Genomic DNA, 14,890 nt, shown 5'->3' with positions numbered 1-14,890 from the left:
TGATTTTTAAGTTTTTCCTGATTTATTTGTCAATAAATTAAAAATCAGTGTGGCTAAGTTAAGCTTGTAGCAGTAACGGGTTTATGTTATGAATAATGTAGGCAAAAGTTTTATTTTTGTATGGTGGTCCATACTAACTTGCATTGGTATAAGTAAAAGTATTACACTGTTAAGCTTTAAGACGAAAAAAACTCATGTTGGTCACTAACAGCATGTTTGTTTTTCACTAAACAGCTCCGCTCTTCCACGTAGTCAATCAGCCTTGTTTAAAAATAAGCTTGTAAATGTCCCTGAGTTTAGTTTCCAGAATATTTCATAAAGCAAGTGCAAGAAATTGTTTATTTTTCATACTATTTTGAGTTATGTATTTAACAAATAAAGACACTTTGTTTGTTCTAACCATGGATACTTAATTACCTTTCTAACCTGATAATATATTAATTTCTTGTGTCCATTACAACATATCTCTCGTAATGAATAGGTATTACTGCAAAGTTTTAATGAATGTATTCTTGTTTTTATTTCTTTTCTAAAGACGTGACTCATTTTATATAAGAGGATATGAATCTATTTTGGCAATTCTACTTTTCTCTTGTGCACTTGCACTTCACTCCAGACAATTGGACCTGAAGTTGCGCTTAGACTACCTCTGGGCTGTGCAGGTAAGCTTTTACTAAAACTGCTGTGTGTTTTTGAATTTAACCAAACACAACATGGGACATAAATGTTAAACTTATTTACAATGTGTAGATGTTAAATGCTGGAAATGTAAAATAGGAAATAAAATTGTCAGTTTAAAAACAAAACATCTTGCTTAATAGTTTTCAGAATATTTTGTTTAATCTTGCTTTGACACATCTTCTACTATCCTGAAATCAACAATTTTACCTTTCTTTGAAGTATGTCATACAGGAGTGGCTTTATATTGATTTCATTACATCAATTTTACAGGAACAATGCAGTCAGTCAAAGGTGCAGCATCCCTAGAGAGAGCGATGCCTTGTTGATAACAGTAAATGAATAGGACTGAAAATATACACGTTGCAATGAAGTGTGCACAGCTTTTATCATCTGAGACGTTTGTAAAGAAATGAAATTGATAAATGAGAGAATACAGGATGAGTTTTGTATTGGGATTGACATAAAATTAATTGGGATATGTGAAAGTTAGAACTAGGGTGTGCAATTTGAATTATCATTTATATTTTTGGATAATCCATTGATTTCAAATTTTCTGGAAGAGGGAGGAGTGTGATATTAACCAAACCAATCCTGAATGTCTGATATTTCAATTTAAAGAAGTAGTTTCTATATTTATGCAAATTCCCCAATTTATATACAATACATTTAGGTTCTTAAGATGCAGTTTTAAAATAAGGGTTTCAGTATTGTTTTCAAATCTTTTACACCCTTTTTTGTTTGCTTTGGTGCATAAGGCAACCTTGATTCAGAATATCCAATTGAAGCAGTAACAGTCCTGACAGAATTGTTTTAGGACCCCATCGAAGTCCTGCCACACTCACAACTTCAGATGGCCAATTACCTTAAAAAAAATGTGTTCAACCCTGAAGTCAAACCAGAGACTTCAGAGGGTTCTGACTTTCTTCCTTGAATAGCTATCAAGGAATTGTTAGAGTGATAACCTTGCTTGATTCCTGGCTAACTTAAAACAAACACCCCAGACTCATCACTAACTCTCCTATACCTGCCTTGACTGACACAACTCCAATCTGACCATCACCTCCCCAACATCCATTCTGATAACCTAAACCCCATTCCCCCAATGCTGATCTGGCTCAACCCCCACATGAGTTGGCCTACTCCCAAAACCTCCTTCACTTTCACTACCCAACTCCTCTCGACCTGACCTGACTGTCTCTTTCCTGTCCTACTCTCCACCATCAACTTGCCATCCTATCCCAACAGTCATCTGGCAGCCTGCGACTTAGCTTACACACTTATCACTTATCTAAGTAGCTTTTCCAAGAGACTTTGAGGAATTTATGCTCTTCATTTACTGGAATGCAATGGTAACTGCTGCAAAAAGATTGTAGACAGCAAGGAGATGGCTGGATTGAAGATACACTGCATTTTTCTGAAGCTTCCAGCTATAAGAACCCAGGGCTCAAAAATGTGAAGCCAGATACAGGGAAAGGAAGTAAATGTAAGAGCAGCAATCTATAGGTGATTGTTGGCTTTGGAAGCTTTCTACCAGTGGATAATTTACTGAGGTGTATCCATGAGATGTGTTGACAATGGTGCCTGATACCAACAGAAGTGATTACCTTGGAGATCTGAAGAGTGAATAAAATTTGACCACTGATTATGGGATACAACAGAGTTTTGGCGCTGGATGCTTTCTTAGATTTTGTTGAACTTGTCGCTGTGAATTTGAGGACCTTTGTGTACACAGGGATGTTTCTGCCTCTGCCGACAGTAAAAGTATTGGGCTTTCATTTCTTGCTATTTTAAAAGCAATGAAAATGCATGAAAAGTACCACACAGAGCCAATTCTTCTGCTCAACCTGTCCAGCATTGGCATTACCATCCACATGACTAATTAGCTCTATTTACACCAATTGAGCACTGACTGTTGAATCTAACAAAGAATTTTAACGCTTTGGTATTTTTATGGATACTGTTGAACTTAATTTCCATAGGAATAAGAACAGTTTCAGGATGAAGTAAACAAGATTGATACATTTTTTGAAGAAGCAAAACATTACAGATACCACCTCCACCTACTCATTTGTAAAAATAATGAATTTATAAATGGCACAGATTCTATAATAGTGTCATTGAAGAAACTCACATAGCAAGCGTGTGCTTTGCCAAAGAAGCAGTAAGGCATCTGAAATAAAAGCAAAGTACTGAAAAAAGACAACATGAGGCAGCATTTGTGGAGAGAGACAGAGAGCAAGACATAGTTAACATTTTAAGGTGAAATGAGTTCCAAAGAAGAGTCATTCTGGACTTGAATTGTTAACACAGAGATGTTTTAGCATTTTCAGTTTTTATTTCAGATTTTGGCACCCATGGTATTTTGTGTTTATCACAGTAAGGTATCTATGCTAGGTATTGTAGTACAATGTGCTAGGCAGCATTGACTGTAGCTGTAAAGTTGATGACTGCACTCAGCCCACCACAGCCTCAGTTCAAGCAGTCATGAACTAAAGATGTGTAGAGTAACTATTAGGGTGTCTACCAGCAAGGTACCTGTCTGATAACCCATTCACTTTTCGGTAGATCTGAGGAATGTATCCAATTCAGTTATAGTGACATAGAACTGTTCCACAGAGAGAGGTGACAAGATGCACTAATTCTCTTCTCTTTACATGATACATGAGAGACTTTTCTGAAGCTTTCAGCTTTGGAACAATGACTCGCTCTCTCTCACTCTCTTCTTTGCGGCTTTTTATCCAATTGTCTGCAGGTTAACCTCATTAATATTTGAAGGTATTACCTGTTTCTATCCAGTTCTCTGCTCCATTTTGTTGATTGTTATTGAAGGGAGGTCTGCGCTTTACTGGGTTATGCCATCTGCCTGACGGTTAGATCAGTCTTTCCATATGTCAGCACTCAGTACTGCTACTCCACCAGTCTGTTTGCTATATTCCCTTCCCAACTTGTCAAATACATCCCAGGCCCTAATCACCTTACCCAGCAAAGTTATCTGATGATACAGTAGTGTTGTAGAACTGAAACATTTGTGGGTAACTTAATTAGCTGACTGCATGGTGAACTCGTGATTGCAGGTGATCCGTGGATGAGCATTCACCCTCAGTTGAGAAATGTAGATATAAACTGTGGAATTTCAAGGTCACATTATATGAGTGAATAATTGATTAACCTGTACATAAACTGTAGCTTTTATATTGTGTGGTAACAGGAAAAAATGATAGTGGGTTTCAAACATATCTGGGATTTGTTTGCAAATCTAACCTCTATAGATAGAACAATGTCTCATTACTTGCAGGTGTAAAGGAACAAATATTAATGGTCTCAAAGCTTCTAGAATGCTTATTTCTTTAGAATATTGTGCCTCCATCAATTATTATTTGAATGCTTCACTCAGGAATCTTATTGATTGGATGGCCAGCAGGAATTGTATTAGTGTTCCATGAGGTTAATTTAAAGTCAGTGTTGCACTAGTGTACGTGTGATATTGCAAAAACAAAAGGAGCAAAAAATATACAATGACATTTATTATATTGTTTATTAAATAGAAAACAAAGATTTATTCAGGCAAACCATAAATGTTGATTTTCTAAGGAAAAAGAGCACAGTCAATGTATTAACACTATTGTTCACCAGAGAAAAGTTTCAAAACTCCAAGAGTTTTTACAAAATACAGGGGAAAAAAATCCCATAATAACTCATCTTTTTTTAATTATGAAAAAGTTTGTATTGTCTGTTATATCACTTGTATTAATTTACTTTGCCACTCCCCTGCCCATCTCTGAATTTGGTGGGTAGCTAATGAAATAAGCATGAATGTCAATGGTTCTCTTCGAATTTATAACCGTTGTACAATGTCCATTCAGATTAATTTTAATTTTAAAAGGTCTATGATATGTTCCTGCAGTTTAACGCAAATTGGTTTCTAATCTGCGAGAAAAGTAAAAAAGGCTCGGCTTGAGATGGAGTACTCGAAGACAAATGAGAAGACATTGCAAATTGAAATTGAGTTACTTGACAGAATGTAAAGGAACTGCATGTACTTTAGTTTTGATGAAACGTTATTCTGCACAGAAAGCAAGTGTTTGAGTACCATCTTTATCAAGTACTTTCTTTTTGTCTTCATACAACTTTCTGCGCATTAAGTGAAGTGAAGTTAATAATGTGTTGGCAGACGGAAGCAGTGGGAGAAAGATGCTTATTGATAGGGCAAACATGGCAAACCAGACAGGAGGTTTGATTAAAGACAGTAATCACTGTCAAGTATTTCTATATGTTAGGCATAATAAGGAAAGATACACTTAGATAAAGGTCTTAAAATGAACATAAATATATAAAGCAGGGCATGCGTACACTGGGTTTTGGGGGAGGGTTGTATTTCAAAAACAACTTACTTGATGCTCAGCATGCCATATCGTTTTATTATTCAACAGCGTTCACAGTGGAGTGTATACTTACGTTTATATCATTTTCTAATATAGTGTTTTTACACATTTAATAAACAGACTATAAACCACAATACTATACATAGAAATATCGAAAATAAGAACAGGCATAGGTCATTCGGTGCTTTGAATGTGCTCTGCTATCCGATATGATCATGCTTGATCATCCTACTCATTACCATGTTCCCACTTTTGATCCATATCTTTTGATCCCTTTAGCCTTTAGAAATATATTGTCTTCTTGACCTCAAACCTTTTCTGTGGCAGAGAATTCCACAGAGTTACTACTGTCTGAATAAAGAAATTTCTCTTCAGTCCTAAATGGCCTACGCTGTATTCTTAAACTGTGACCTCTAGTTGTGGACTACCTGGTCACTGGGGACATCAGTCCTGACTTACCAGGTCTGTTCATGTTAGGATTTCATAGGTTTCTGAAAGATCACTCCTAATTCTTTTAAACTCCAGTGAACACAGTCCTAACTGACCCAGTCTTTCTTCATATGTCAGTCCTGAATCTGAGGAATTGGATAAACCTTCATTACATTCTCTCCATATCCAGAACATCCTTCCTCAGGTAAGGAGATGAAAATCACTTGCATTGCTCCAGATGTGGGCTCACCAATAACCTGTAAATTTGCAGCAAGAAAATCCCTGCTCCTGTACTCAAACCCTCCCACTATGAAGGTCAACATACCATTTGCATTCATCACCACCTGCTGCACCTTTAACCAGGTCTCATTTCACCTCCTATTTTCCCAATCTATCACCATTCAGTTAATAATCTTCCTTCCTGTTTTTGCTATCAAAATAGATAACTATGCATTTCTCCCTATTGTTTTTTTCAGCTGCCACGCATTTGTCCATTTACTCTTGTCCAAACCATATTGAAGCATCTCTGGATCATTCTCACAGTTCACCCTCTCTCCTAGCATTGTGTCATCTACAAACTTGAAACTATTTCATTTAATTCTCTCATTTAAATTATTAATATAGGTTATGAATCACTGGGGTCCAAAACTGATCCCTGCAGTACCCTACTAGTCACTGCTTGTCACTCGGAAAATGACCTGTTTATTCCTACTGTTAGGTTCCTGTCTGCCAACCAGTTCTCTATCCATGTCAATACACTACCACACAATCACTTGCACATTTCATTTTATTCGTTCATCTCTTATGAGTCCATATCAAATGCCTTCCGAACGTCTAACCACATCCAGTCTTTATCAACTCTATGATATGCATCCTCACAAATTTCCAGTAGCTTTGTCAAGCATGATTTCCCTTTTGTAAATCCATGCTGATTCAGTCCAATCTATCACTGTTTTCTAAGTGCTTGTCTATCACGTCTTTAATAATGGACAAGCTGCCCCCAATCCACAAGAACTGGTCCAGATTCTGTAGAATTTTTAAAAGTGACCACCAACACCCTACTCTTTATGGAGACACTTTCTAAAGTATTCCGGGATGTAGATTATCAGGCTGTAGGGATTTGTTGGTCTTTAATCCGATCAATGTCCCAAATGCCATTTCTTTATTAACATTGATTTCCTTCAGTTCCTCTCTTTCACTACATTATTTGTGTCCTCCTTTCGTGAAGACAGAAATAGTTATCTAATTGATCTGTCATCTGTTTGTTCCTCATTACAGCTTGCCCTATTTCCGATTGTAAGGGAACTACATCTGTCCTCACTATCTTTTCATACACCTATTGAAGATTTAATAACCAATTTATATACTTTCTATAAGCTACTCTCGTATTCTATTCTTCCCCTCTTAATCAGCTTGGCTTCCTTTGCTGAAATCTAAACCGTCCCAGTCCTCAGGTCTGTTGCTGTTTTTGCCCAATTTGTACACCCCTTCCTTGGATCTAAAACTGTCCCTAATTTCCCTTGTTTTCCATGACCAGGCCACCTTTCCCATTTTGTTTTTTGTTGCCAGACAGGAATGCACAATTTTTACAATTCATCCATGCACTCTTTAAATGTTTGTCATTGTCTGCCCACTCTCATTCCTGTTAGCATTACTTCCTCATTTATCTTAGCCAGCTTACACCACCTATCATCATGGTTTGCTCTATTCTGATTCAGGATCCCAGTCTCAGGATCAACAATGTCACTCTCCACCTTAATAAAGAATTCTTTCATATTCTGGTCACTCTACCCCAACCACTAGATTACAACCATTCCTTTCTCATTACACAATATCCAGTGAAGAATGGCCTGTCTTCAACATATTGATACAGAATTCCTCTTCTACAGTATTGTTACTGATTTAATTTGCCCAATCTATATACGGATGAAAGGTTACCATAAATATAGCTGTGCCTTTATTGGTTGCATCTCTAACTTTCCACTCCATACCTTTCCCAACATTACCACTACAATTTGGATGTCTGTATATAACCTCCAGTATTGTTATCTGCCCCTTGGTGTTTCTAACTTTAACCCATACACAATCCACTTTACCAGAGCGCATATCCTTCCTCGCTATTATGTTAATGTCCTCTTTAATCAGCAATGCTACCCATTTCCTTTTCCTCTATCCTTCTTAAAAGCTGAATACCCTTGGATATTCAGTTCCCATCCCTGGTCATCCCTCTAGCCCTGTCTCCGTGATCCCACTATATCATACCCACTTATATCTATTTGTGTGACTAATTCATCCACTTTATTATCTTTGCCATTGTCTTGTTGTCTTAAGATTTTTTTTTTGAATTAGATTACTTACAGTGTGGAAACAGGCCCTTCGGCCCAACAAGTCCACACCGACCCGCCGAAGCGCAACCCACCCATACCCCTACATTTACCCCTTACCTAACACTACGGGCAATTTAGCATGGCCAATTCACCTGACCTGCACATCTTTGGACTGTGGGAGGAAACCGGAGCACCCGGAGGAAACCCACGCAGACACGGGGAGAATGTGCAAACTCCGCCTGAGGCGGGAATTGAACCCGGGTCTCGGGCACTGTGAGGCAGCAGTACTAACCACTGTGCCACCGTGCCGCCCACTAAGATGTTTCATCCTGTTCACATTATTTTGCACTGAAGCTTGACTTCTCCCTTGACATCACTTTTCTTTTTCCAATGTCTCCTTTTGTTATTGCCCTTATTTCCCTGTCTACTGTCTCGCTGTATAGATTCCCATGCCCCTGCCATTTTAGTTTAAACCCTCCCTAACCATACTCACAAATACTCCGCTCGGACACCAGTTCTCTTCCTGCCTAGATGCAATCTGTCCAGTGTGTACATGATCCCACTTCCCCCAGAACCAGTTCCAATGCCTCAGAAATCTGAAACCCTGGCTCTTGCACCATCTCTCCAGCCACGTATTAATCTGATATATCCTCCTATTTCTACTTTGATGAGCTTATGGCACTGGTAGTAATCCACTTGCTGTACTAGTTGCTTCCTAATTCCTCATATTCAGCTTTTGGGACCTCATCTCTTTTTTTATTTAAACCAAAGTTGTTGCTACCAATGTCTATCATGGCCACTGGTTGTTCACTTTCCCATTCCAGAATGTCCTGTGGCCACCAGCGTTCCCTCTAATTTTCTTACTGGCTGTATGGTCTTTCAAGTTCCGCACATGGCAACCATTTCCAGAATTGGAAGTCAATTCCATGATCATTTTGCTGATTCTTTTGGTTGTGCATGGGATGTAGAGTCATGCAGCCAAGAGGGACCATTGATTGCTGCTTCATCTTTTTTCCTCGCATTTGGGAGGCAACACGTTATCCCAGAATTTCATTTGTGGCCACATTGTATACACAACTTATTCAAAACATCTACATTTCTAAAGCACACTATCATCAGCACTGTTCATCATTTCAAAGTCCAAGTAGGGTGTCCTCTCATTGAAAATGAACAGTCTTGTGTTATTTAGGTGGTGATATTTATAATGAACTAAAATATCCAAATAAAACTTGCAACAAGAATAAAAGCATTTTAAAAAACTGTTATTAGCAAACTGTCATAGACTCGGGTTGGAAACAAAAGCAGAAATTGCTGGAGAAACTCAGCAGGTCTGGCAATGTCTGTGGAGAAAAAAAGCAGAGTTAACATTTCAAAAAAAGTGACCTGAACTTCTCCAGCACTTTCGGTTTTTGGTTGTTTCTATCTCCTGCACCAGCAATTTCTGCTTTTGTTTCATTATGCACCTCAATTTTCTGCTTTCAGTGTAAGCATCAGTTCTGGAGAATACCGTTGTAGTTTTGTTACTGATGTTAGTTCGAGAAGGCTTTTTTTGCCTCACATTTCCAAATTATAAATCAGAGGTTGTTCTGACAAACCATGATTAAATTGTTTGAAGATCTGACAAGTGTAGAGAGAAGTGCAATGCCTATGGATTATTTATATGGATTTTTATGGAAGTGAAGACAAATTATTGATCTGGTTAGGAACTTGATAGGCCAGCAGGAAATTGAGAGAAAGGGTAATGAGCAGGTACGTGAATTGGCAGAATGTGATGAGAAATATTCCTTTAGGACCTCTTATATTCACCCTTTTTATTAATAGTTTAGGTTATGACTTAGCCATATTTCCAATTTTACCAAATTTATTAAAGTTCCTTGAATATGTAATGTGGATGGATGAAGAGGTATAAGTAAGTGTAGCATGTATAAATTTCCAGTAATTATTTCACAAGGTGACATATAAAACATTACTGTGCAAGGTCAGAACTCATGGTGTTAGGGTATTATTGGAATGATTAGTGGATTAGCTAATAAACAAGAAACAAAATAATCAATACAAATGCACATTGTCAGTTGGGCAAACTAATTAATGGTGTGCCACAAAGATCAGTCCTGGGTCCTTAACTATTAGCTGAGCTATTGACTTCGTGAAGGGGCTGTGTCCAGAGGGCCATATTCTCTGACACTGCAAATATTGGCAAGCACGCAAATTGTGAAGATACAAAATATCTGCAAAGTGATAAAGGAACGTGGAAAATGTGTAATGCAGAAAAATGTGAAATTAACTGCATTAGCAGAAAAATGAAAAGTAAAATATTTAAATGAAAAGAAACTTTAGAATCCTGCATTACAAAGGGATCTTGATGTTCTCATCTATGAATTGCAAAAAAAAAGTGATGTGCTGTGCAGCAAGTAATTAGAAAGATAAATTGAATGTTAACTTTTATCACTGGGAGATAGATTATAAAAGTAAGGAAGTCTAGCTGCAACTGCTTAGAGCATTATTGAGGCCACACCTGGAATTCCGTACAGGGTTTTGTTCCCCTTCCTGAGTAGGGATATACTTGCACTGGAAGCAATCTGGAGAAGGAGAGTTCAGTTCCTTGAAGGAAGATCTTGTCTTACAATGAAAGATTAAGCAATTTAGGTCTATATTCGTTGGAGTTAGAAGAATAAGAAATTATCATTTTGAAACACACAATATTCTGAGATTTTGTGTGGTGAATTTGTACTTGCAGAGTTACATTGCACTTTGCTCAAAAACTGCATAAATTCATGTAGAACTCTGAGCTCAAAACTGCATGAATTTATGTAAAACTCTGTTATCTCACTTTTTAGATTAGAATCAATCTAAACATCAGGTCATAGACAGAGAACACAGGGGGCTAACACCTTCAACATATTGTCTAGCTATCACCATTGTTAACAGCTAACCCAAGAATGCAACTTTAAAAAAAGGGTTTTGTGATTTACACATGAAAGAAGTGAAACTATCACTGTATTCTAACAGATGAAAGGCTTAACAGACAATCAATTTTTCAATGTATAATTTCAGTTACATCACACTGCAAATTTTTGCTATAAATTCTGTGTTACGATCGAGCCCTGCACAATCACCTGATGAAGGAGCGTCGCTCCGAAAGCTAGTGTGCTTCCAATTAAACCTGTTGGACTATAACCTGGTGTTGTGTGATTTTTAACTTTGTCCACCCCAGTCCAACACCGGCATCTCCAAACCATCAATATTCTGAGAGGGCTTGACAGATGCTGAAAGGATGCTCCCCCTTGTGGAGAAATCTAGAACTAAGCAGCACAACTTCAAAATAAGAAATCTCCCTTCTGTGGTAATGAGGATGAATTTCTGCTGTCTGAGTGTTATCAATCTTGAAAACTCTCTGCTGCAGACAGCAATGGAAATGGGGTCATCTAGTTTCGATAGAGCTTTGTCTTCGAGGACAGATAGGAAAGTGGAGTTACGTTCTAGTTCAAAACAACAAGATGTAGAATCAATTTAGGTGAAAATAAGAAAAGTAGGAATTCACTTGTATAGAGTCATAAACGATAGTTACACTATTAGACAAAAATTATAGGATGCAGTAACTAGGGCCTGTAAGCAAGGTATTTTAATAATCATGAGTAATTTTAATCAGTGTGTAGAGTAGATGAACCTGATTGACAAAGGTAGTCAAGAACTGAGTTGAAAGCATAAGTTTGGTGGTGGTAATTGTTTCAATTTCCTCCCTTTTTAAGTGTCTTTGAAAAGTTTCTAAGTCTTCTACAGTGAAGACAGACACAACATATCTATTTCAATGTCTCCACAAATCCCTAATTTTCATTATGAAGTCTCAAGAGACTCTGTCTATAGAGGATCAACATTAGCACTCCTTTTGTGTTTAAATACTTATAGAAACTCTTACTATATGGTTTATATCACTGGATATATTTCTCTCAGACTCTTATTTCTCCTTCTACCATTTTCAGTCAGTCTCTTTTAAGGTGGCAAGCTGTAAATAGTGAAATGGCACAGGGTTCAGTGCTAAAGTCTCAACAAATTACAATAAATATCAATGACTTGGATTTGAGGACTGAAAGTATGGTAGCTAAATGTGTTGATTATATTAAAGTAGGTGTGAAAGCAAGTTATCAAGAGAGTGTTAAAGGCTTTACCAAGTGATAAACATGGGTTAAATGAGTAGGCTGAAAATTGCCAGGCTGTATTTTGGAAAAATGTGAACTTGTCCACTGTGCTTGGAAGTACATTAACTGACTAGAGAAAGATTGCAAAACCCTGAGGTACAAAGGGACCTGGGTATTCTAAAACATTAATCACAAGAAGTTTAATTTACGATACAGCATGTGATCAGGAAGGCACATGGAATGTTGATATTTATGCAAGGAGAATGGAATGTATAAATGATAAATGTTTACTGCAGCTGAACAGAACCTTGGTGTGACCATATCTGGTGGATTGTGTATAACTTTGGTCTATTTATTTGGAAACAAAAGCATATAAATATATTAAAAGCAATTTAGGGAAGGTTCACTCAACTCATTCTTGGGATGAAGGTATGAAGAATGGCTGAAATGGTTAGGCTGTTACCCACTGAAGTTTTGCAAAATGTGAAGTGATCTTATTTAAACATACAAGATCCCAAGGAGATTTAATAGGGTGGCTTCCGAGAGGATGTTTTCCTTTCTAAGTGTGATTAGAACCAGGGGACTTTAAGAAACTATAGGTCTCCCCTTTATGAGAAATAAGGAGATATTCTTTCTCTCAGAAGGTTTTCAGTCTGTGGAACTCGCTTCCCCAAAAGTAGAGGCTGTGCCATTGAGTTTATTTAAGCCTAAGTTAGATTTTTTTTCAGTTAGCAAGGGAATCAAGTGCTAAAACTGAGACCACAACCAGAACAGCAGTGATTTTATTGAATGGCTATGCAGATTTGAATGGCCTGCTAGTCCTCCTAAATTTTATGTTGTCCTTTGACAGTTTGATCAGCCAAGATCTTCCTGAATGATGGGGCAAACTCTAGGGGCTAAATGGTTGACTTCTGCTCCTATTTCTGATACTTTTGTGCTTTTATTAGAAAGTTAGGCCACATTGTAAGCAACGTATATGCAATGGTAAGATAACAAAGAGATTTGTGAGAAAAAAATGAATAAACAAGACTGCAGCAATAGGTGAAGCCCTTCCTGATGAAGGGCTTTTGCCCAAAATGGGGATTTTCCTGCTCCTCGGATGCTGCCTGACCTGCTGTGCTTTTCCAGCATCACACTCTCGACTCTACTCTCCAGCATCTGTAGTCCTCACCTTTGCCTGGTTGATTGCAACACATAGGTGTCAATGTCAACAATGTGAGTTCACACATTATGGAGCTAAAAAAGGTAGAATATAATGCCTTCTAAACTGTGAAAATCTAGCAATATTTGAGACCTGAAGAGTTATCAGGGTCTAAGATTGTTATGACCAGGTAAAGAAACTTATCAAAAAGACTAGTGACACAAGAGTGTAAAAGTCATGTTTTAGTTAAACAGAACCTATTTAGACTTTGCCTCAAACCATGAACAGTTCTATGCACTGTTGTAAGACAAATCTTTGCCATAGCTGTACAGAACCATGGTGTGACCACATCTGGTGGATTGTATATAGTTTTGGTATCTATGTTTTGAAACAAAACATATAAATAAATTAAAAACGATTTAGGGAAGGTTCACTGAACTAATTCCTGGGATGCGCATATGGTCAACTTGGTAGATTTGTTGTCACCATATAGTTTCTGTGTAGGGAGCTATAAGGCCAGGTTGGTCTAGTGTGGTAGAGGAAAACCACCAGATAATCGAATGAATAGAAGCTCTTTGCAAATAAGTTGCAGCTTGTTGCTGTCATGCAATAAGTTATTAATTTCATTGGTGTTATAGACATTGGTACTGACAATATAAGGAGACTTCAATGTTAGGTTCTTAGTCCTTCAAGATCCAAATCTATTCCCCCATCCAAGGGGGAAACATAGGACATGTGACAATATCATAATAGATGGTGCTTAATATCCTTTCACACATTTAAACCCTGATATAGCATCTACCCCAAGCTTTTTGTTCCCCCAATATTAACATCATACATCTATGTAGCTGTCCTGTTGAAACAGGTACTTTATTTTTTTCCATATCCTGGATCTCTGAACCAGGCATTTATTTTTCCTTTTTCACCATTTCCCAAATCTGCTGAAAGTGGTTATTCCATGGTAGTTTCCATTGACCTGCATGCACCACATCCTTAGTTTATGTGAGCAGAGTTTTACTCTCAATCTGCTAGTAAATCTGTGCTGAAGTGCATGGGCTCATTACTTAAACTTGTTCATTAGGTTGGACACTTTCATTTACTCTTAATACTTGTATTCATGTTGAAACTGACAAGTTTACTTCCTCATTGTTCTACTTAAGGATTGCTTCATGCTTGGCATGATCACAATCACTGGTACTACTTCATGTGATGATACAAAAATGAAATATTCTGTGTGAACTTGCATCTTTTCAGCATCTGATATCAGGGTTTCAGTATGGCAACACTACCCGTTTGCAACTTTATATTTCAGTCTGAATTATGTTTCTTAAGGATTCATCAATGAGCTCATGTGGGGAATACTGTTCATTTGCTATGTCATACTTTGTTCCCTTGTAAACTTTGCTGATTCTTTCAGTCTGAACTCTTCTCAGTGTTGATAGGAGTGCAGTCCAAAGATGTGCACGTTAGGTGAATTAGCCATGCCAAATTGTCCATCGTGTTCTGGGGATGTGTAGGTTAGGTGCATTAGTCGGGGGGGTAAATGTTGAGTAATACAATAGGGGAATAGTTCCGGGTGGATTATGCTTTGGGGGCTCAGTGTGGACTTGTTGGGCTGAAGGGCCTGTTTCCACACTGTAGGGATTCTTCTATGGATTCTTCTTCTATGAAGTGGCAAACCTTTCTGCCAATCCCGTATAGTTATAGGTTTCCATTTTGCTGGCGGGATGAAATAATTTTCTCAGCTGTAAGTATTCCGCTTACTTCTAGTTTTCCCAACTAAGTTATGCTTTA

The 14,890-nt window shown here is 37.6% G+C and overlaps 1 protein-coding gene across 3 annotated transcripts in view; it reads left to right on the top strand.

The window, feature by feature from the left end:
• The window catches only part of LOC122549912 (adenylate cyclase type 1-like), a 290,966-nt gene that overhangs the window by 223,833 nt on the left and 52,243 nt on the right, over positions 1-14,890 (top strand). For all 3 annotated transcript variants that reach the window (XM_043690132.1, XM_043690133.1, XM_043690134.1), the window contains one exon: positions 536-662. In XM_043690132.1, the coding sequence (XP_043546067.1) occupies positions 536-662 (127 nt within the window). The remainder of the gene's footprint in view (positions 1-535; positions 663-14,890) is intronic.

Source organism: Chiloscyllium plagiosum, chromosome 5, assembly GCF_004010195.1.
Source record: "Chiloscyllium plagiosum isolate BGI_BamShark_2017 chromosome 5, ASM401019v2, whole genome shotgun sequence".
Classification (NCBI taxonomy): domain Eukaryota; kingdom Metazoa; phylum Chordata; class Chondrichthyes; order Orectolobiformes; family Hemiscylliidae; genus Chiloscyllium; species Chiloscyllium plagiosum.
The sequence above is the reverse complement of the archived record's forward strand: the minus strand, read 5'-3'. Positions and strand labels throughout refer to the sequence as shown.